At 40.8% G+C, this 23,878-nt stretch overlaps 1 protein-coding gene across 4 annotated transcripts in view; it reads right to left on the bottom strand.

Annotated features, from left to right (window-relative positions):
- The window catches only part of LOC131685517 (RNA-binding protein asd-2), a 348,290-nt gene that overhangs the window by 80,833 nt on the left and 243,579 nt on the right, over window positions 1-23,878 (bottom strand). For all 4 annotated transcript variants that reach the window (XM_058969302.1, XM_058969304.1, XM_058969306.1 and 1 more), the window contains 2 exons: window positions 18,517-18,633; window positions 18,203-18,349 (listed from right to left, as the gene is read on the bottom strand). In XM_058969302.1, the coding sequence (XP_058825285.1) occupies window positions 18,203-18,349; window positions 18,517-18,633 (264 nt within the window). The remainder of the gene's footprint in view (window positions 1-18,202; window positions 18,350-18,516; window positions 18,634-23,878) is intronic.

Genomic DNA, 23,878 nt, shown 5'->3' with positions numbered 1-23,878 from the left:
CGCTTGTTCTAGTCAATAACGGAGTAGCAACTACGAATTGTACGGTCATCATACTCATGCTCAAGAATTACCCCAATGTACTTAACTTGATCTGTGATAATAATTTCAGAGTCAAAGAACTGCAATGGTTGTAATCCTTAGTTGCGTGAAAAGCACTATTGATGTTTTATTTGGATTAACTGATAGTCCAACATGAAGACACCATTGCTCAACAGCACATTAGGCTTGTTGCAACAAATCAAAAAGTGTGTTAATACCGGTGTTCATTTTGTGACAATCATCGGCGAAACCACACGTCGGAAACCCAAGCTTAATAAGTTTCCTCAACAAGCCATCGGCGACAAGATTCCATATAAGTGGTGACAGCACACCACCTTGAGGACATCCGCAGACACTCAATTTCCTTATCTCTACTTGTCTTAGCGATAAGCACAGATGCCGGTTGCTAAGCATTGCGTGTATCCAGTTCGTGATATATGAAGGTACTCGATGACTTCGTGCTGCTTTCGAAATGGATTCGAAAGACACGTTATCAAAAGCACCTTCAATATCGAGAAAAACTCCTAAACTTTATTGCTTTTGTGAAAAAGCTTTTTCAATGTTGTAGACAATATTGTATAACAGGGTGGTAGGATATACATGTTGCATTGCCTGCAGCGGGTACTCGCCCAAGCTAGCATCCCGAATGTAATGGTCGATTAAACGATTTGAGAAGGAAGGAGGTCAGACTGATAGGTCAAAAGCTTTTTGCCTCCTCATAACTGACGCGGCCACCTTTGGGAATGAATTTGACAGTTATTTCCCGTCACACTAATGGAATGTATCCTGTTGCAAGACTACAAGTAAGAACCTTTTTCAAAATATGATTGAAGTGTTCATATTGTTTTTGTAATGTAACTAGAATTATTCCATCCTTTCCCGGAGACTTATTAGGAGCAATCGCCCATTTGACCGATTCGGTTGTCACAATTCTACGAGCAAATGCCCAAGAATCAGTGATAGCGTCGTACAGCCTGGAAAGTGTGTGTCAAAAAGACGGCTGAGTACTACATCTTCGTCAGACCAGTATTTACCGTTAGCAGTTCTAATTGATCTGATATGAAAGTCTTTCGATTTCGAAAGTAACTTATTTAATCTACTAGTCTCGTTGAGACTTGAGACATTTGTGCAGAGGCTTTTCCAACCACTTCGCTCAGAAGATCGAAGGGCATTGCTGTATACTTTGCGAACCAACTTAAATGCCTCCGACTCGTCCCTCCAGCTGCGATTCCAAGCTCTTCCACATAATTTTTTGAGTCGAACAAGTTCGGTATTCCACCAAGGTGTTCACGCACGCATAACTCGAAGCGGACAAGCCTCTTGGTATGCTGCTACTATGAATGAGCCTGTTTTATCCACGACCTCATCCAAGTCACTTGTAGATATAATCGTCGGAAGATACCCATGAAACCTAGTCGCCAAACCCTCTTCGTAGAGGTCCCTGTTCGTAGATTTGGGATTACGATATGTGACGATATCTAGTGAGACGTTTAAATGATCAAAGACAAAGATGATCTTATAATCAGATAACGACGGTACGAGCTCGTTTGGTACGAACCGGTTTGCCAACTCATGCGTAATACCGTCAGAGCAGAGAGTTACGTCTAACACCTCTTCTTTGTCAGCTCGTGCAAATATTAGGAGGTTTCTTGCATTAAGAATGTGCAGATTTGTACTACTTATAAATAGTACAAATCTGCACATTCTTAATGCAGGAAATCAATTTGAGAGGCACCGAATTAATGGAATACTTATAAGTATTTCATTAATTCGGTGCTTCTCAAATTGATATTTTAGCTGCCCCAAATTATGTTGTGGGCATTTACAACACTGCCGATTATGAGGTGAAACCCATTTCTGCCACAGCTTTTGAAATCATCAGAAGGCGATGGTTAATTATGCGACAAATATGCCGAATGATAGACGTATTTCTTGTTTATGTGGTCAACAGTCATATTTACCGTGACAGCACAAATATCGCGAGTTATGAGGTCGGATATAAGACATGTGTCAATAGCACTATTCGCAAGTATACATGCACGATGCATTTCACGTAGATTTGCCATGCCATTTTTGTTGAAAGCTCCGAAGACGGGGTTAAATACCTTTCCAACATAAAAGTTTCCTTTATGGAAATACGGTTCTTGAACCAAAGCTATGGAAGCTATTCCTTCCTGCACAAGGCGAGATAGATTCATAGTTGTTGTACGTTTATGCTGAAGATTCATTTGTGCTACTCTAACCATACTCGATTACAGCTCTACACAGTTCATCATCAGCACTTGTTGTACAGCAACTAGAAGATACCTGACACGTTGGCTTATAATCGCTTATAGCGAACTCCGAAATGGGTATTAGGAACATGACCATCATTTGAGATTCAGAGATTCGCTTAACACAGCAAGGGTAAGCCCCACGACACACCGTGCGCGACTGGCATATTTTAGTTCTGCCAGCCATTCAGTCCTCGGCACGGAGAAACACCTTGACTTGAGGACTCCTGTTTTCAGTCGCCTCTTACGACATGTGAACAGCAACCCAGTAGGTCAATTCAACCCGCCAGATGCCACACGGCCGCTGGGCTGGTTTTGTCCGCAGAAAGATAATAGACTGTTATCAGCCTCTCAGCGGACCAAAACCAGGGATTGTACAGCAACTGCAAACAGAAGAAACGATTCACTGTTTTCGGCGGTGGAGTTCTCACTTGATCTGTTGCCTTTCAACAATAATGCCCTGGGGCAAGACTGAAACAAATTCAACTTACTGAAGAGATTTACCGTTGTATGCAGTCTGGTTGCAGAACTGACACGTGAGTATCTGCCCAGGTTATATGCATAGCGTTCTTTGAATGTACATAATAGCTTGAGCAGATTTATATTCGAAGGTCAAGTACGAAGGAATAGGTTGGTTCGGCTATGTTCTAACAAATCGAAACGCGGTTGAGAATGCCAGGGAAAACGATTTTCCAGGTAACATTTGTAATTCTAAATCGGATAGCATATTGAACGTTATCAGTACCACATGTTTAGTATGATGTAGTTTGAGGTGGGTCACTGCCGTAAGATTAAGGTCTATTTTCCTTTAACGACTTTTCCACCTCACACACTGTAGATCTTCTACAAGTATTTTCCCATGGATGTCGCACTTCGGTTTTTGATTCTGATCAGGGGCTAGACCAGCAAAAAAAATTTACTCCGTGAGGGTAAAATATTTTTAGATCCAATTTGTGCATGAAGACACAATATCTAACCTAGAAAAGTTGGATTTGCGTTTCGTATACTACTTGTCAGTAACTAACACCAACTTAGCGACAGTTGAACGATAACTCCTAATCTAAAATAAAATTTGCACTGCGCCAGACGTTTGGCTCTCAAGCCAAAATACAAGGATTCTTATTTGCTTCCTCATCAGTAATTAGACCTTCTGTGCTTGGGTACCCAAAAGATACACCCACAAACATTTTCCGATCTCGGCGAACTAAATCGAATGGTATATGTCACTCGGTCCTCTAGGCCTCGGTTGACAGTTGATTTAAGAAGTGAGTCTTTCTTTATATGAGAAAGGCCGTAGGTCATCTATTGAAGTTGATTTTTTTAACCAGCGTTCTTCTTGTTTAATTGCTTTTTTTTTTTCAAAATATCGATAAATGCTCGTTCTAGTACAATGCCACTTATGCCGCAACACGCTCAATGTGCGTTGCCAAGCGAATTTCAGTACATCGAAAGTTCTGTCACGACTTTACCGCGCTATGCCACCACCGTTCTGCTACAGATGATTCACAGCTCCCCGTGCAGCACACAATGTGACAGCTTGCTGTTTTCCAGTCAGACTACGATGGCGACTAAAGAGAAACGACGGCGAAAGTCATTACCATTTCAAAGGACGAAACGAACGGGTCAAACGGAACTGCTGGCGTCGGGAGCCTTTGTGTCCCAGCATGAGCGCCAAACGACAGGACAAGGAATTGTTTAGAAACGCAATTTTTCCGAGTGAAACCCGCTCGTTGATTTACAACCCACGCTACTCGGTGTTCTCTGAAAACATTGTTGTTTTTTGCCCATGTTAGAGGCATTATTCTCCTACATAGTCACATACAATAACAAGTTTGTCGCAATGTGCTGTTTGGTTCAATAGAAGAAAAAACGGACCGGCAAATCAATTAATGTGAGTGAAAAAACTTTTCCGGGTGGTTTACGTTGGCTGAAGGCAGGAGGGTCAACTGTGATCGCAAACTTTTTTTTCATCCCGAACAAAACTGGTTTGTTTGGATAGGCCCCGGAGTGTGTGCCGAGTATAAGTTAGAAACAAATGAAACGTTGGTGTTTTGAATTCCGTGAAACCAAATTGAAAAGCATTCCAGCAATCCTGTTCGATAATAGAACCCATCCTGAAGCTATATTTTCTGATTGCCATTTCCGCTGATAGCCGCACAACTGAACCGCAAAAACTGTCGTCATACATGAAAAATCAATTTATCTTTCCACCCACTTGGTTTTCCGTTCGACCGAGACGGGGGCCCACAATAAATCCTTTCCATTCCATCCGTAATATCATTACTGATAATAGTCTCATGGCAATGACATTTCGTCTGGTCCATGGAAAACTATTTACAAGTGCCTAATACGTCCACAAACCACCGAAAACCCAACCCGTCATCATCTTACAAAGCCCAGCCTAGCGAAGAAAGCTTTCAGCATCAGAAAAAGAAACTATTCAAGATTGATGAGACGGATCCCGCGTCGTCGAGGACATTATTCAGCCTGTGCTTACTTTCACTTCCATTGTTGTCCCATTCTCGGATTTGCAGCAAATTTCGGACATTATGTGTGTCAGCTCTTATGTGCGGGAAAAATTTCGAAATCCAATTTGTCTCACATTCAGAGTCGGCAGCAATCGGTGTCCAGTGTCCAACTTTAATCCCATGGAGACCGTACCCGGTCGCATCACATTGTAGGAAAATTAGAACAGGATCCCCGGGTGTTGGCAGATCAGATGTCCCTCCTCCGTGAACGACTGATACCATGAGAAGTGACGGGACTCCCGAGCATAATCTGAATGGTTTGCTTAGGAAACCATCTGGGATGATGGATGACGGTTGGTTATGAAAGAAGAAGGAAATGGGCTTTTATGTTGTTTAGAAATGATACTTTGTATGTTTGGGAGCTTTTGTTTACGGATTGGCACAAAAAAAATTTCCTTGATTCTTAGGAGATATATTTATTTCGGAGCTGGATTAAAACGGACATGGGTAAAATATCATGAGGACCATCAATTCAAAATGGTTGAGCAATTAATTATACCAAACTTTTTTCATTTCTCGTTTCGAAAGATTTTTAATATCAGATGACAAGGGAAGTGAAGTCGTTAAGCCTCCTCTGTATTTATTGCAGTTTAAAGATACAATATGGTTCTACGAAATTCAAAATCGTTCCAGATGAACGTTACTCTTTAGCAGTTCATGTAAAATGACTACGTTTAAAGCTTCTTTACTAACTTTTCGATGCAAATGGAAGACCCAGAAGCCGTCTCCACTCCACTCGGTCCATTGCTGCTTGTCGCCAGCATCGCAGTCTTCGAAGGGTCCGCAGGTCGTCCTCTATCTGGTCGATGCACCGTGCTCGCTGTGCGCCCCGTCTTCTTGTTCCTGTAGGGTAGCCCTCAAGAACCATCTTCACCGGGTCATGGTCCGACATTCTTACGAGGTGTCCACCCCACCGAAAATGTCCTATTTTAGCGGTATGCGCGATAGATGGTTCTTTCAGTAGTTGATGCAACTCATGGTTAATTCGCCTGCACCACGTTCCATCTTCCATCTGCACGCCACCGTAGATGGTACGTAACAGCTGTCGTTCGAAAACTCCAAGGGCGCGTTGGTCCTCCACGAGAATAGTCCAGGTCTCGTGGCCGTAGAGGACGACCGGTCTAATCAGCGTCTTGTAGATAGTCAACTTCGTGCGGCGGCGAATTTTATTCGATCGGAGCGTCCTCCGGAGTCCAAAATAGGCCCGATTTCCCGCCAAGATCTGTCTCTGAATTTCTCTGCTGGTATCATTGTCGGCGGTTACCAGTGACCCCAAATACACGAATTCGTCGACCATCTCGATTTCGTCACCGTCAATCCGAACTCAGGATGGGACGTTCACATTGTCGTCTCTAGAACCTTTTTCTCTCATGTATTTTGTCTTCGAAACGTTGATGGCAAGTCCAATCCTGCTAGCTTCAGCCTTCAGTCTGATGTACGTTTCCGACATCGCCTCAAAGTTCCGTGCAATTATGGCAATGTTGTCGGCGAAGCCAAGAAGCTGGACGGACTTCCTGAAGATCGTGCCACTCGTGTCTATCTCCGCTCTCCTTATTACACCTTCTAATGCAACGTGGAACAGCAGGCACGATAAACCATCACCTTGCCGTAACCCTCTTCGAGTGTCCCTGATACTCGAACAACGCACATCACCCGATCCATCGCCGCTTTGACTAATCGTGTTAGCTTATCCGGAAAACCGTACTCATGCATAGCTACCATAGCTGATCTCGATCGATTGTGTCATACGCCGATTTGAAATCGATGAACAAATGATGTGTGGGAACGTTGTATTCGTGGCACTTCTGCAGAACCTGCGGAATCGCGAATATTTGGTCCGTGGTGGCACGGGAACCACCCATGGATCCCGCTTGGTAGTGCCCCACGAACTCTCTTCCAAACGGTGAAAATCGGTGGTAAAGAATTTGGGAGAGGACCTTGTAGGCGGTGCTAAGTAGTGTGATCGCACTGTAGTTGCAGCAATCCAGCTTGTCACCCTTTTTGTAGATTGGGCAAACGACACCCTCCATCCACTCTTCCGAAAGAATCTCATCCTACCAAATTTTGGCGATTACCCAGTTCAGCGCTCTGGCCAGTGTTTCACCGCTGTAGTTTAATAGCTCGCTGGGTAGTTGATCTACGTCGGCAGCTTTGTTGTTTTTCAGCCGATCGATCTCCTCCTTGACTTCTATCGTCATCTGCGCGTGCTCCAAGATCCGTCTTCGTCCTCTGCTGCATCACCGTTGAGGTGCTCGTCATAGTACTGCTTCCACCTCTCTATCACTTCACACTTGTTCGTAAAAAGGTTGCCGTTTAAGTCCCTGTACATATCGGCTTGCGGAGAACCTTTGTGTGAACTGTTCAGCTTCTCGTAGAACTTCCACGTGTCGTTTACGCGGTACAGTTGTACAGTATCGCTCCACATTCTGTCTCGTTCCGTGCTGCAGCACCCTCGACCGTGCTGCATTCTTCTCCTCTATTAACTGCTTACATTCGTCATCGAACCAGTCGTTTCCTCGATTCGGAATCGCTGTACCTAGTGCCGCTATAGCAGTACTTCCTATGGTGGAACGGATCTCCCTCCAGCCATCTTCAAGAGTAGCTGCGTCCAGCTGTTCTCCCGTGGGTAGTGCTGCTTGCAGCCGCTGTGCGTAGTCTTGAGCATCCGACTACGACGAGTGTTGTACACCGTCGAGAGTTTTGAGCGCTTGTATACTGCAACTAGATAATGGTTCGAATCTATATTCGCACTGCGGTAGTTACGAACGTTTATGATATCAGAGAAGAATCACCCGTTGATTAGAACGTGATCGATTTGGATTTCGGTGCGTTGGTCAGATGATCTCCAGGTAGCTTTGTGGATATCTTTGCGGGGGAAGAAGGTACTACGGACTACCATGCCACGGGAGGCTGCGAAATTTACGCATCGTTGGCCGTTGTCAGTTGTCATTCGCTACAGTGTGCAAGCTGTTTGGCCCGATTACTGGTCTAAACATTACCTCCCGTCCTAGCTGAGCGTTCATATCACTGATGACGATTTTCACGCCCCGTTGCGAACAGCCGTCGAACACCTCCTCCAGCCTCGCGTAGAACGCTTCCTTCTCGTCGTCGGGTCTCCTATCGTGTGGGCGGTGTACGTTGATGATACTGTAGTTGAAGAAACGGCCTTTGGTCCTCAACTTACACATCCTTGCGTTGATTGGAGTCCATTCAGTCACGCGTTGACGCATCCTACCCAGCACTACAAAGCCGGTTCCCAGCTCGTTGGTGGTGCCACAGCTCTGGTAGAAAGTAGCCGCCCGATGCCCGCTTTTCCATACCTTTTGTCCTGTCAAACAAAGTTCCTGCAGTGCTACGACTTCAAAGTTGCGTGGTTGGAGTTCGTCGTAGATTATCCTGTCGAAAGCTGGAAAGCAGAGTGTTCCTGCAGTTCCATGTTCCGAGTTTCCAATCGTAGTCCTTACTTCGTCGCGTAGGCCTCAGCCGATTGTTCCGATTCGTATTTTCTTCTGCATTGTTCGTAACGGTTAGTTTACCAGAGCGGCTTGTTGGGCCTTCCCCAACCCCCTGTCTCGCCGGAGGACCATCGTGTCAGCTCGTGTTTAGAGTCCCACGCTGACACGAGGACGATACATCAGCCGCCCCTAACATGGATAACAGACGCTCGGATGGATTCGCCCTCCGAAAAGAGGAGCCCCCCTTCCCTGTCAGCATACGACCATAGTCCCACCGGGGTTGGTTACTCGCACCCCAGCTGGCACCGCGGGGAGGTAGGGATATGAGTTACTGGACAAGAGACTAAGGACCACTGTGGCGAACCACAAAGTCTATATTACGCATTGCTCAGTCATTCACCAACCAAACAACAGTGCAAAAGTTGGGGTTTATTGATTATGACCGATGATTGCGATAACCGATGATCCGGTCTATATTTGTTATTAAGAATTTTCATTCACGAAATTTTTGATTTTTTAAGAGCCTGGTTATTCTTTAAATCCATAAAAATATTCACGAGAATCACGCCATCAATCGCGACTTGGTGAGATGGTACATAGACACGGTAGTACTGTGCAAAAAGTACATCGTGGGTAATATCATTCACTTCCGTTAGTCTTCTTACAAACATCGAAAGATTGTTTGGGTGATTCTGAGAAATTTCGGTAACGACCGAATATTGTTTTCTCAAGTATCTTGAATTTTTTTAAAAGATTAAGTCCTCTTTCCTCTTTGGGGCTGAAGTACATAACAAAACGGTTCGATCGAGTTAGTTGGCTTGAATTCCCGTCAGGGAGTGTAGGGCAGTAGTATCGGTCAAAATATTTTGAGACGCTTCCAATTAGACCTCCATTTTACCATCATAAACGGGGCCATTTTCACGGGGCTCGTCGACCAGCTGGTGTGGGAAAACATTGATTGAAGGCACAGAAATGGGTTTAGTTTTTAGTTTCTTCCCTGTATGCATAAAAGAGTATGCCAAAAACTCGGAGAAAAAGTAAAAACCACATACAGCACGATACAAAACGGTAGAGGCAGCCAAGCGGTCCGAGTACACTAAGGTTTTTTTTTATACGGGGGATACGTACCTTTTAAAAAACCGTGCAAAAAAACTATGTTAATTGCGAAATCCGTGTAAAAAAGCCATGTTAATTCAGAAAATCGTGCCAAAAAAAAACCGCGTAAATTCCAAAAACTGTGCAAAAAAACCTCGTTACATTCAATTCAAAAGATTTTAGGAAAAGGGGTGATTTCGGATTTTTTGTGTCAAATGTTCTTTTGAAGGCAAAAGATGTCCTTTTGAAGGCAAAAGACGATTTTTGAACGAGTTTTTTGCATGGATTTTGCAATTTGCACGGTTTCTGCTTTTATTCTAATTCTTTAGAAGAGTTTTGTAAAAGTGGAAAAGTCCGATATTGAGGTTTCCTTTTGGCATGCATCTCAAAAATATGGTTGTTTTCGAAACAGTATTAACGAGTAGACGCCAAATATGGATGCCTGAGACCTCTTTAAAAAACAAGATGGCGACTTTCGGCTTCGCGGAATTCTTTAAAACCTAATCAATGTGGTTATTTTTGGAACGGGCCATTTTGAATAACATGAAACACGGCGTGGAGTATGACAATATTAAACCTAAGCTCCCCGTATGTATTGACAATGATATGACTGTAGTTCGCCTACATGATTTGACACAGTGTACCAGCTTCGAGTAATTTAAAAAAAATAATATCAGTATACGGAGGAGTAGAATCCTTTATGAATGAAACTTTTTCCCTGGCATTCTCAACGGGGCTCGTGTGGTTAGAATCCAACCGAGCCAACCTATTCCTTTTTACTTAAATTTGCCTAAAGTATTATCTACATTCAAAAAAGGTAAAGGGCAGCCACCCATGTGTTAGTTCTGCAACCAGACGCCACACTACAGTAAACCATGCGCCAAAGCTGCTAAAGAAAATACCTAGACTACAACACATATCCTTCCACTGCCCACAGGCGATACCATCAATAATCCACAGTAACTATAAATCAACATCCAGTATTTATACCTAGCGAATGCATATCCATGTGAAGACGAACACATCATGGTCACCCAGAAAAACAAGAAGATTAAAAAAAACATCAGTAGAAACCAAAACTGCTTTAGCGACATCGACATGGACATACACGAGAGCATGTAGCATGCGGTAAAGTGAATCCTCCCCTGAGAAAGATCAAGCGCAATGAAAGGTATCCCACATCAAATTGCATCTAGAAAAAACGCCGTAGAAAATAACCCATTGGGATTTTTTCTTGAAAATTGATTTTGCGCATATAGCTGGAAAATCCTCAACCCTTGCATCGGGACATCGGTAAACAACTCGGAATCGGACAGTTAACTGCGAGTCGTGTGATTAATCGTTAGTACCAAACTCTGAGCATTGAACGGAACGAGAAATGCGGTCAGATGCTAACGAAGCCTCATTGCCTCCTCAGAGATGAAGAAACTTACCTCAAGACGGACTTCCGGTAGTTTCCTGGGTTAGTGTTTTTCACCGCATATCACAAGTTTGATGGTCCTGATGAAGTAAGGAAGCAGCAACTTTCAAAATTTGCCAATAAAAACATGATTTGGCAAGCGATCTGCTCATGTGGCAATCGGAGTGCGTTGTTCATGACTACCGGGACTATAGTCATGAGGAACATGAAGGCCCTACGATCTTTTGGTCGGATCTAGCTTCGTGCCAATATTCAATTGTTATCTTGGAGTGGCACGAAGCCAACGGGGTCACTTTTTTACTCAAGGACATGCACCCCCCCACCCATCGAAAAATACTGGGCAATTATGAAGCAGGCACTACGGAAACATTACAAGGAGGTCAGTTCTGAGGAAGACATGAAGGAAAAGTAGGTTTCCGCACAGAAGAAGCTGCAGCCAGACCTAATAAGTGGAATTAAACGTAAGGTGTCAGCGAACGGTTATGGTATTGAAGTTTAATACAATAAATATGCCCAAACCTTACAAATAGGTTATATTTTATTGTCTGAATGTTTAAATAGGATCGGTCCACTAGGTAGTTTTCCACGGCATTTTTTCCGCGATGCAATTTTATGTGAGACACCCTAGCGAATGAATAACCAAAAACCCGTTTTAATTCACCTAGTGGTGCAATTGTGCCTTTCTCATTTATCCAAATTACGATTCCATGGCTGGTTATGTTTAATATAATGGTGAAAATGTCTATTAGATATTCAATGCGATCACACATACGTACAATGAATCGACAGCTACGAACTTGCTATGTGTCGACGCCGAAACACTTGAAACCAGCGGCGGATCCAGGAGGAGGGTTTAGGGGTTTGGACCTCGCCAAAAATTTTCAACAATTTTAAATTAGTTTCTCAACTCAAAATCATTTCAAACCAAATTTTTCACTGGTTTTTCAGACCCACTAGGAAGATTTATTCTAGAGGAATTAGAAAATTTTATTCTAATTTTGGTCAAAAGTGACACCATGACCAAAACGCATATCAAAGCTTAAAGCGAAGGACCTGGTGAGGGTCTACCTTCAGTACGGATATCGGAGCTTCAATCAGTTTGAACACGTCCGTGTCGTTGACGAAGGTTAAATCAAGAATCCATCCATTCACGTTGCCAAGAGAGCAGATTTGATACAAACTAGGTGGATATATTAAAATCAGACTTCCCATGAACATCGATAAGTTTGTACCTGTGTGCAAAATTTCGTGCACACGTTCAACCTCAAACATGCTTCGTCTCGATGTACAGGTTTGCCTCGAACATCGAACCCAAGCGAACGATGTTCAAACATCCGTGTACGTACACCGGGAGCGTACACGAGAACGATTCGCGCAGGGCAAAAAGAGTCAACATGATGATGAGAGTGAAAAAGAGAAAACTGGTGCCACGAACCTATGTGTACGCACACCGTATACGTACATAGGGTTCGGTTGTGCAGGCGAACATGCGCATGTTTTTTGGTACGAAATAGCGTGTTTGAGTTCGGACACGAAGTATGGATTTAATATGAGCACAGAACCGGAGCGAATATTGTGTATTTGGAAAGTCGGCATAAAAATAAATTTTCGACGAAGTTGTAGAGCAAGCTTTTGTCAATAACTTTGCTGAATACACAAAGTGGATGTTTCCTTTAAAGTCTATTCATTAATATGACTTTTAAAACATCATTCAGACAAGTTCGGTATGTTCCGTAAGATGATTTGAATTATCAAAATGGACAATTTCCTACATTACAACAATAGTTTATTTCGTGAATTTTCATGGTAATTTGACAATTTTTTGAAAGTATTTCAAATGGTTAACGTGGAAGCGACTGAGCTTACGTCAATAGTGTTTTTGTACTACTCTTCAAAAATATCAAAGTTTGGCTTTTGTTGCTATGATTTCATGATTAATCCTAGAGGTGAGGTTTCCTCCTAGAGGTAAGATAACTATATCAACAAAATAAAGGTCTTGGATCATAATAAAACATCCCAAAAGACATAATTGCTTTGCGCTTCACTGCTTTTGCAAGTTTTTGGCGAGTGAAAGTTGTACATGTCAAGATCGCTGTTCAGTAAACGTGTACGATCACCTGTTCCAAACGTTCACATCCAGCCATCCTTTGTATAGTCCCTGTTCTTTGTCGCTTTAAGAACACAACCTCCTCGTTTGGATAACTGATAGAAAAGTTGCGATTGCATCGGTAAATTGCGTGGTTTGTCGATCGTTTGGTGTTTTATATATCATCACGTAGCCATGTTTCGGTGAGAACGATAATATCATAGTCGCAGGAAGTGAGGACAATCAAGAAGACCTGTGTTTTTGTTCTCATTCCGCCAACGTTCTGGTAGTAGACGGACAGAAAATCATGTGTTGTATGCGACGGCATACTATGAACCAAAAAGTTTTTCAGGAAGCGGATAATCATTTAAAGCAAAATTATCGCTTGAGAAAGGGAGTGCGGAAGATCCCCTCAAGACCTCCGTATGCAGAGCCGATGTAGTACCGTTCCAAAACTGAGAGGTAAAATTCTACACGATTCAAACACATCTAACCTTACGTCATTCTTAAGTATTACATGTAGCTCCAAAGCAAAAATTAAAAATTCAAGATCTATTCGGTAGATGCTTTGTAATTTTTTCCCCCAAAAGATAGCTCAATAATCTGGCATCGACAGTACAGAGCCTGTATAAAAGACTTTTAGATGGATCAGAAATGTTGTAGGCTGTGAAAATTAGAGCCTCCTTTTTCAGGTGGTTTTCAGCCTCCCGGGATTATAAATCCGTCATTTCTCAGAAAATCCCTGGATTAAAAAAATAATAGTTTTCAAAACCTTTTGTTGCTTTACTGAAAATGGTTGTTAGAAGATGAGAGTTCGATGGGCTATAGATCATTGAATAATAACTTAGTTTTTACAACGTCGAGTCCTTTTGGATGATTTTTCTTCGTTATATAGCCTAAACTGTGGTAATCGCGATTACAAGTGAGACGATATACTGAGCGCAGTTGCTTGAGACTCCTTGGCAGACCATTTCAGTGGGATTTGGTAAAATTGTACTGTTATTTCCAATCTAGTGAAAATCGTTTGTGTCACATTAGGATCAGAATCCGTACCAATTAAGATTGAATCAAAATCCATCGGATAGTGAACGAACGAAAAGATGCATTTGATAAACAGATCAAATATAAGAAGTTTTGAAAACCATATTAGGCAAGCCGAGAATGATAAACATTGACCATATTTACATGAAAAATTATGGTATTGTTGTGATCCACTACAAGAATACCACGTACATCTGAGGTGCAGTAAGTATGGTGGAGCTATCACCTTCCATCTCCAGGACTAATAATGTGCACATCTCTGGATGTAATAAATATATTTATTAAAAGATGCGAACAATTCCTGCCTTAAAATACTGCAGATTAGTGGAAGATATATTGTATACACACATACATACTCTAGCTAAATTATTGACATCAAATTTTCTTGTCAAAATTTTTAGCACGGAGACTACTAGTGTTTTGATAATTGTGAAAATTGGTCACTAACTATAGGCAGTTTTTCGGTGTTTCAAGAAGCGCTAGGAACGCCGTTCGATCTGAAATTTTCAAGACCTGCCGTTTACTTCGGATTTGTGGCAGCGCTTTCTCGATCTATTATATTTGATAGTGCCTTAGGAGGACCTTTTTGGCATTTGGTAGTAATTTCAAATGGGGAAATCTTGCTTTTTCTAGAGCTTTTAGGCACAGCAAAAGATGTCCCTACACGGGGGTCGTCAGGGAAGCGCTCTTCCTGAGCTAAGATAGCATAATTATTTAACATGGTCGGTGGTGTAGTTTTCACTACCATTTGGACGAAAGAGAACTTAGAGCGTCCGTAGAGGCAACGCTTCTGTTTCTCCTCGCACTGTTACGGTATTCCTAGTGCAAGAATCATTCCCATGATTACGTCGGGCTCTTGTTCCAGCGTTCCTTATTGCTGCCATGATTATCTGTATGACCTAATTGCTTTCATTTACTGCAATTCATCACCCATGGCACAAAAAACGAACAGGCAGATGAACCTTATCGAGTACGAAAGAGATACGAGTTGAATGGAGATGATTTAGCTTCATCTTATGCGATCAATCCCAATAGAATTGAAACTGCTAATTTAGTGCCTGCTGAAGCACTATTTTTTAGTATATTTGTTGTGAAGAATTTCATTTACCACATTTTTGACTTTTTCAAGAGTTTGTATATTCTTTAAATCCATAAAAATATGCACGAGAATCACGCCATCAATTTCGACTTCGTGGGATGGTTCATAGACACGGTAGTCCTGTGCAAATAGTACATCGTGGGTAATATCATTCACGAAGTTTGCTCACCAACATCGAGAGCTTATTTGGGTGATCCTGCGAAATTTCGGTAATGACCGAATATTGTTTTGTTCCTTGCTTAAGTCGGAAGTAAATAACGAAACATTCAGATTGAGTTAGTTGGCTAGAATTTCTGCTGGGGAGTGTAGGCCTTTAACGGCAGTAGTGTCGATCAGAATCTTTTGAGATGGTTCCAATCAGACCTCCATTTTTCTATCATGAGGGGCCGCTTTCACGGGGCTCAGAGACTAGCTTGACCGGAAAAACATTGATTGAAGGCACATAAATGAGTTTCATTTTTAGTCTCTCCGCTGTTTGCATAAAAGACTCTGAGAAGAAGTGAATACGTCCTATAGCACGATACAAACGGTAGAGGCGGCCAAGCGGAACAAGTAACGGGTGTTTAATGAAAAATGAGAATTTTTTCAGTCATGTAGCTAAAAAATAAAACAAAAATTTTCAACGAATTCAGCATTTTTTATTAAAAACATAATGTTTATTCTTCAAAAAATCGTCAGCCGTACGACGCAACTTAGTCGCGATTCTCTCACAAGAGCGCTGGACGGCATACAATTCCGGATCCTGGTGGTCCACTGCTTCGTATCCTTGGCCCGTAAATTATTTTTGTACACTAGAGCACTGAGGAAGCCGAAAAAATCCTCAACGGGAGGAGCACTGGAGCAAGTTGGTCGGATTTCTTTCTTTCGTCACGTACGGTACCTTTTTCTGCTCAAGATTCTCCAGCGTCTTCTTGGCCTAATGGGAAGACGTCTTGTCCGGTCAGAAGACATGCTTCCCATTCACATGATGCTCCTTTAAGAACGGCAGAAGAATTTTCTCAAGACACTCCTCCTGGTACACTTGTTGATTGATGGACAGTCCGCTCGGCTTGAACCACGGCTTTGAAATCCCTCTGTCCGATATGTCGATGGACAGCATAACTATTTTTCAAATTTATGCTTAAACTTTTTTACTTCGGGGGGTGTGGCCGACTTGTCGCTGAAATAGTAGCTGTCATTTCCTGGAATAGTAGCTGTCATTTCCATTTTGAGAGCGGAAAGTAAGTCGTCCAGCGCGAACGACGTCCCGCGGTAGTTCTTCGTCATCTACTAGCACTACGATTTCACGATCGCTATCTGCTCGTCCGTGTACTCGAGGACCGGGTCTTCTTTCGACAGATGATGTCCTCCATCTTGAGGATTGGTAAATCAAGGTATGGGAGCAGTGATGTTTTCGGCCGGCGTCACGCAAACTCGTTCCGTCCTTGCTGTCGAACAGCTTTTACAAAGCTTCCTTTTTCTTCTTTGTTGTTATCTTTGCCGGACGGTCGCTACCAGCCTGTCGCTCCACCCTCTGGGCAACCAGGATCCGGTAAACAGTACTCACGGGCACGTTTTCATTTGAAAGTGGTCTACCGTAAACTTTTTTCCAGGATGACCATGCGTTTCGTAAAACCGTACAACACGGTCGCGGAGTGCTTACTGTTTCGACGCTATCTTCATTTGAAATGATAGCACCCAAGCGAAAAGAAACATGCCACCTATTTCTAGAGAGTCCAGAGAGCAATGGAGAGAAAAAAATTGCGCTCTTTACTTTAATTACAGAAAGATATTGAAATCATTCTCATTTTTTATTGAACACCCGTTAGAGCGAATCAATCATAAACTTAGAACGGAAACCTTGACTTATATGGGCTTGATTGAAAGGAGATGTATAGAATCTTTGGTAATCTACGTGTTAGGAGCCGGGAATTTCACCCGAATCTTGCAGCATGATCTATGAGAGAGTATATCTAATCGCCAGGTTTTGTCACCAACGCCAAATATCTTTGAACTTCAAAGTTGCTAGAAGATTACATACTGGACTTTAATACTATTGAGTTTACTAGAAGGCCCCGTGTACGTGTGAATTTCCAAGAAATTTCTATCCGGACACCAACAATGTTCTGATTTTATCTGCGTTCCTATTTTGTCACCCTAAAATTCACTATGGAGCTGACTAAATCGTTTTACCATTTTTCAACACACTTTGGATCCCAAATAAACAGTACGCTGAAAAGTCGAACGAAGGGATAACCAAACAAATATAGTAACAACACCGACGTCCCTCGACAGCCATTGATAGACCCATTAACCGAAAGTGGCACAGCACCTGAGTAGGCTGTACCATTTCAATTTTCAGCTACACAAACGACGCAAACCAACCAGCAACGATAACAATTTGCAAACAGCGAGCTTCGTGACACGCAGCAAGCCGTGACCAAGCAGAGAATACCGCATTTGGTGGCAGCGAAATAGGTCCTCCTTAGCCAGAAGCAGCGAATGGTAAAAGCAAACCGTCTGGATAATGTAAGTGGAGGAAACATTGCTAAGCGTCATCATGACACCAGTTTAGACAATCAACAGTAATGGCATCCATGATGGGCTTCCATTACAGGCGGGCAAATTGGGCTGCAGTGATTTTGAGGTCTACAGCGTTCGCACATTTGGAAATGAAGATGGAAACAGTGACTGAATTGAAGTTTGTTATTTTTGATAAGCAGGTGAAATAAGCTCATGAAAACCACTCAAAACATAAGTTCCGGCGTTTCTGACATGCATAAGGTGTGGTGAGGAATTTGGCAAATCATGCACAGAAATTTGATTAGTTTCTCAAGGAAGCCACTATGTACTACTCGTATCTGTTCTGTTCATCAATGATATTGATTCAATGAGCTACAATGTACTAAAGAAACACCTCAACACTTAGTGAAAAAATCAACCATTAGCGAAACGGTTGAATAGACATGCTTTCCTACAGAGCCACTTTCCGCTTGAATTAAGGGGGGGACACGGCCCCTTCGTGCGCCCCTATGGAACCGGTGCCAACCGGAACGTTTCGCATTGTTCAAAATGCATCCCAAGTGAGTCACAATAGCTGGAAGCGCCAGATCAACCTAATCCTTGACTAATCAAATTTTCAAACGACTACCCTTCCCTAATCTCCTCTATTTTCTACCGTACTTACCGGCACCAGAAAACGTCGAACCTCGGCCAGGGCATACGCGATGCGAGCGTGCGCCTCGGCCGGTGCTGTGTAGGTGGAAATCTCGACGTGCAGATCCTCGGCTAGATGCGCATACCGTGGGTCGCCGCTATGTCGCAGTTCCTCTTCCTACCGGTCATCGTTGTTTGGCGGGAGTATCGGGAACCACACAAAGCAAAGAGAGGAAAAAAAATAAAGAAGGAAATAAATAACCGGGTATTAACGAGATAAACGAACATCTCGGAAACGGGCTGAAAATGGTTAAATTCCGCGATGCGAGTGCACTGGATACTAACCTTCTTCCGGTCCCGCATTGAACCCTTGCCAAGCACTGCCATTTTGCACATCGTTTCCTCCTGGAGCCGCTTCAGGGAGTTCCCCTTCGGACCGAGCAGCTTGCCGACAAAGTTGAACTGTTGCGGGGGAGAAGGAAAAAAATAAAAGACAGGATAAGAAAATGTTTTACGGGTTTTATTTTTGTTCTGTTCCTAAGAGCTGAGGCTGCTAATACTTGTAGCTAGTCGACTCGCGGCTCGTGATCAGTATGGGGGGGGGGACGAACTAGCGATGTGGGATAGGATTAGGAAGGGGTTTATTAAAAGCTTATTTTTGTCTTATATGCAGACAAGCAGGGTAGCAGCAGAGAGTGACAAAATCGACGTCGGGATAATGCAGGGAATAACAGTTCAATTACTGCTCTTCTTTATGGGATCTTGAAATGGAACGAGCGTGCAATTAATTCGAAATGACGCTAGATACGCTATAGCATATGTACGTGGCTGGTAGTGTTTCTAGTTGAGGGTCATTATTTTCCTGCAGATAGGAAAGGAGTATGGAGAGCGTATTGTCCTCTGCAACAGCTTGAAGTTACTCAAGAGATTGGAAGAATGATAAAATTGGATGTGAGAAATCATCAATATTGTGATGATCAGAACGAGCCTTTTGTGGTGGACAATATGCCGTTTGCGATTAGTGATTGATAATGTTCTTGCTGAAGAATAAATGAAAATTCCATTCCCCCGATAAGCGAAGAGGTTTTCATTTTAAACAAAGAAATATATGCTACGACGACAAAGTGCTCTAGCATTTTTTTTCCTGTGTTCTATTACTGGTGTAATAGCGTTGGGTCATGTAATTACCTTAACACAAACACAAACACAAACGCGAATACAAACACAAACACAAACACAAACACAAACACAAACACAAACACAAACACAAACACAAACACAAACATAAACACAAACACAAACACAAACACAAACACAAACACAAACACAAACACAAACACAAACACAAACACAAACACAAACACAAACACAAACACAAACACAAACACAAACACAAACACAAACACAAACACAAACACAAACACAAACACAAACACAAACACAAACACAAACACAAACACAAACACAAACACAAACACAAACACAAACACAAACACAAACACAAACACAAACACAAACACAAACACAAACACAAACACAAACACAAACACAAACACAAACACAAACACAAACACAAACACAAACACAAACACAAACACAAACACAAACACAAACACAAACACAAACACAAACACAAACACAAACACAAACACAAACACAAACACAAACACAAACACAAACACAAACACAAACACAAACACAAACACAAACACAAACACAAACACAAACACAAACACAAACACAAACACAAACACAAACACAAACACAAACACAAACACAAACACAAACACAAACACAAACACAAACACAAACACAAACACAAACACAAACACAAACACAAACACAAACACAAACACAAACACAAACACAAACACAAACACAAACACAAACACAAACACAAACACAAACACAAACACAAACACAAACACAAACACAAACACAAACACAAACACAAACACAATCACAAAAAAAGAAGAAAAAGAGAAAAACAGAGAGAGAGAAAAGAAAAAAGAGTAAGAAGAATCAAAGAAAAAAAACGCTTTTAATCCACCTAACAGTGTGATGAGACATTTCTTATAACTCTTATCACTCTCTTCGGATATTATATCGTTTGAGAACATTTGATGCTTCGCGATGTTTTTGATAACACATACTACATGGGATAGTGGCAGGACTCAGAGAATCACTCAAATCATCATAGGACAACATCAGTGCTAGAAATCTCAAACCAAATCAATGGGAAAGCGAAAAAAATGGCCCATAAAATAGACATACAAACGAATTATTGCTAATGCTCTGTTAATAAAATATCTAAATTCCTCAATCAATGCATTGTGGTGGGAAAACTGATTTTTCTAAAGGGGTTATGTATATTGTACTGAGCCAAAAAAAAATCGATTTTTTTTTAATCGATTTGAAGTTTATACTTTACTCAAATTTCCAACGCGACTGAGAATTAAGAAATCAACGCTTTTTCTTTAAAAAACCCACCATTCCACTAGGCAGCCCTAAGTTTGCGCCGCTAAAACAACAAAAATGATCCATAAAACATTGAAAAACGATCCATAAAAAAGTTGTCCATGTTCCATAAAACAAAACTGAAAATCCATAAAACAGTGTGAATGATCCATAAAAAGGGGTGATTTGATCCATAGATTATGTAAAATTGAACCATAAAATGGTCGCAAAAGAGCACTTAAATAGTTATAAAAGAGCAATTAAAATCAACCAATGCCCCATAAAAATATTGGAAATGTTCCATAAAATGATACATCTTGCGCCATAAATTAACTGACATTGATCCATAGAATATTAACAATGTACATTAAAACACGTCGATATGTTCCATAATATCGACAAAAATGTTCCACGGTATTACAAAATGGTGCAATAAAATGTCAGAAAAAGTTCCATAAATTTGATGAAAATGATAGCTAAATATTTTTTCTTGGTCCATAGAAGATCTAAAAATGAACATTAGAAATGATTCATATATCGAACGATAAATTATGGTTCATGGATATTTACAAAACGATCCATAGGAAAAGAAAAGTTTATTACATTTGATTGTAATGTCAAGCTACAACAAACAATGCATACATTATAGTTAAACTTCAACTTCCGTATCCCACTAGTCAGCTAACTAACCTTAGCTAACCTGAAATCATTATGGCAACTCTTTAAACGTCAGGGTATTTATGATATTAGAGCGCTGAGAGTTATTAGACCACTGATACGGGCTGGCATGAGTCGCAAATACTATCTGAATAACTATCTGAAGCGAAAACGGACACTTTATACACGAACACTGACTAATGTGGCTACGCCACATCGCTTTCTAGTGCACTGTCCGACTTCGCTGCCGCTCAGTCGGCTTTTAACTAGCTATAGCCCCTATGTTTAAGTAAACCGGGCAAACGAGAGGACCACAGGTTTGCTTGCAATTCCAGTTACGGGTTAATCAATGCCTCGTCCAACGGATCCTCAGCGGCTTTGCGCCGCTTCGGATCCTTGGCCTCGGATATGCGGCCAAGCCGCATCACGCAAGCTCCCGATATAAGCTCACTTGTTAAAACACTGTTACTGTTATGAGAATTATTAAGCACAACTTATTTTTTCAGTTTATCATACAATTTCATGAATTCATTAAATTTATTTTTTTTAGTGCATAAGCACATATTAATGGATCGTTTTACATTTTCTTTACTTATGGATCGTTTTGTAAATATCCATGATCCATAATATAACGTTCGATATATGAATCATTTATAATGTTCATTTTTACAGCAAGAAAAACTATTTAGCAAACATTTTCATCAAATTTATGGAACTTTTTCTGACATTTTAATGCTCCATTTTGTAATACCGTGGAACATTTTTGTCGATATTATGGAACATAACGACGTGTTTTAATGTACATTGTTAATATTCTATGGATCAATGTCAGTTAATTTATGGCGCAAAATGTATCATTTTATGGAACATTTCCAATATTTTTATGGGGCATTGGTTGATTTTAATTGCTCTTTTATTACTATTTTAGTGCTCTTTTGCGACTATTTTATGGTTCAATTTTACATAATCTATGGATCAAATAGCCCTTTTTTATGGATCATTCACACTGTTTTATGAATTTTCAGTTTTGTTTTATGGAACATGGACAACTTTTTTATGGATCGTTTAACAATTCTTTATGGTTTATTTTAAATATTTTATATGCAAAAGTACATTTTCCCATTCCACTATGGGTCACAAGGGCGGTTCTTCGGTACAAAAATCAATAACTTCCAAACCGTTCATTTTAGAGAAATTATGTCTGAGAGAATATTTTTGGAAATTAAATTTTCTTACTTTTAAAGCAAAATGTAGCTAGGGTGGTCCTCTCAAACATTATTTTCGAAAAATTATGTTTAGAACTAAATGGTATAGCAAGGTACTTACTTCAGCAAAGTTGTAGAAAAATGTTTTTCAAGTAACATTTTCAAATGCATCAAAGTTATAGCATTATAGCATTATCGGTTTTCATGTTATAATTATTTTTCTTCTTTATCTTAGGGTGTCATTTTAGTGTTTCTGAAAAAGTCAGTTTTTTAACTATAACTTTTTAAATAGTTAGTCTATCTTCATACTCTCTATGAAGCAATTTTAGTACTTTTCATTGCGCATATTTCTGCTGAAGAATGTGAATCGATATCATTTTTCGTTATCGAATTACGATCATTTTTTTTAAATAAAAATGATAGTTTTCGATGACCTCTAACTCAGAAGGTTGCAAAAACTAGCAGCTAAATTTGTACTCTTTCGAAGGTGCATCAAAAATACTGTAAAATATCTCAAAATCAACTTTTGCTTTTTTGTCATTCAGCGAAAAATGTTGACATCAACATTATGATTAAATGACATCAGCATACGGCTGTTTTTAAGGGTCTGGTCATTGCCATTTAGAACCTGCTTTACTAGATCAAAAAGTCGAGTTGTTAAATGATTTTTTGAGCTTGTCAAATATATGTACACAAATATTGAAAACGTTAGGCTCAGACAGATATTTATTTTACTATTCTACGTAACTACTTTATTATCATCGTCATCCTCATAATTATTATAATCACAATCATCAACATCATCAGCATCGTCGTCGTTATAGTTATCTGAATCGTGTCTCTTTTCTCAAAGTGCTAACTCATTTAATATTGAACTTATTTCAGTGCGTTTACTGTATCGGGATCTTCTAACTGCAAGAACCGGATTAGACGAGTCCATTGGTCTAAAGAAAACATCTTCCATGTTCGCGACTCTTGAACAATTTCTACCGTGACTCAGTCGATCGTTCCGAGCCTCAGCTCCTTGTTCGCTCATGAAACTTGTTGGTAATGGAAGTGTTGACATAATATACAATGTGGCGCATTTTGCCTTAAAAAGCAAATTAATTAAGGATTACCCTTCATTCTGTTCTAAGTAAGCGACGAATTTCTGTGAATGCTGGTTTGGGAGGAAGTGCAGTTTGAATCTTTTGTAGGAACTGTTAACGGCTTCTCAAAATATTTCGAATTTTTATCGAGCACTTTCGTCTCAATTCGATTACTGTCTTTCCAAAATTGATCAAACCTTTTACATGTTTTAATTGTTACAGCTTTTGCATTCTGAGTGAACTTATTTTTTTTTCATTTTGTCCCACATCAAATTATCTCATTATTTCCTCAAACACAAC

The sequence above is a fragment of the Topomyia yanbarensis genome, chromosome 2 (genome assembly GCF_030247195.1).
Source record: "Topomyia yanbarensis strain Yona2022 chromosome 2, ASM3024719v1, whole genome shotgun sequence".
NCBI lineage: Eukaryota > Metazoa > Arthropoda > Insecta > Diptera > Culicidae > Topomyia > Topomyia yanbarensis.
This window is presented reverse-complemented; position numbering and strand designations above follow the sequence as displayed.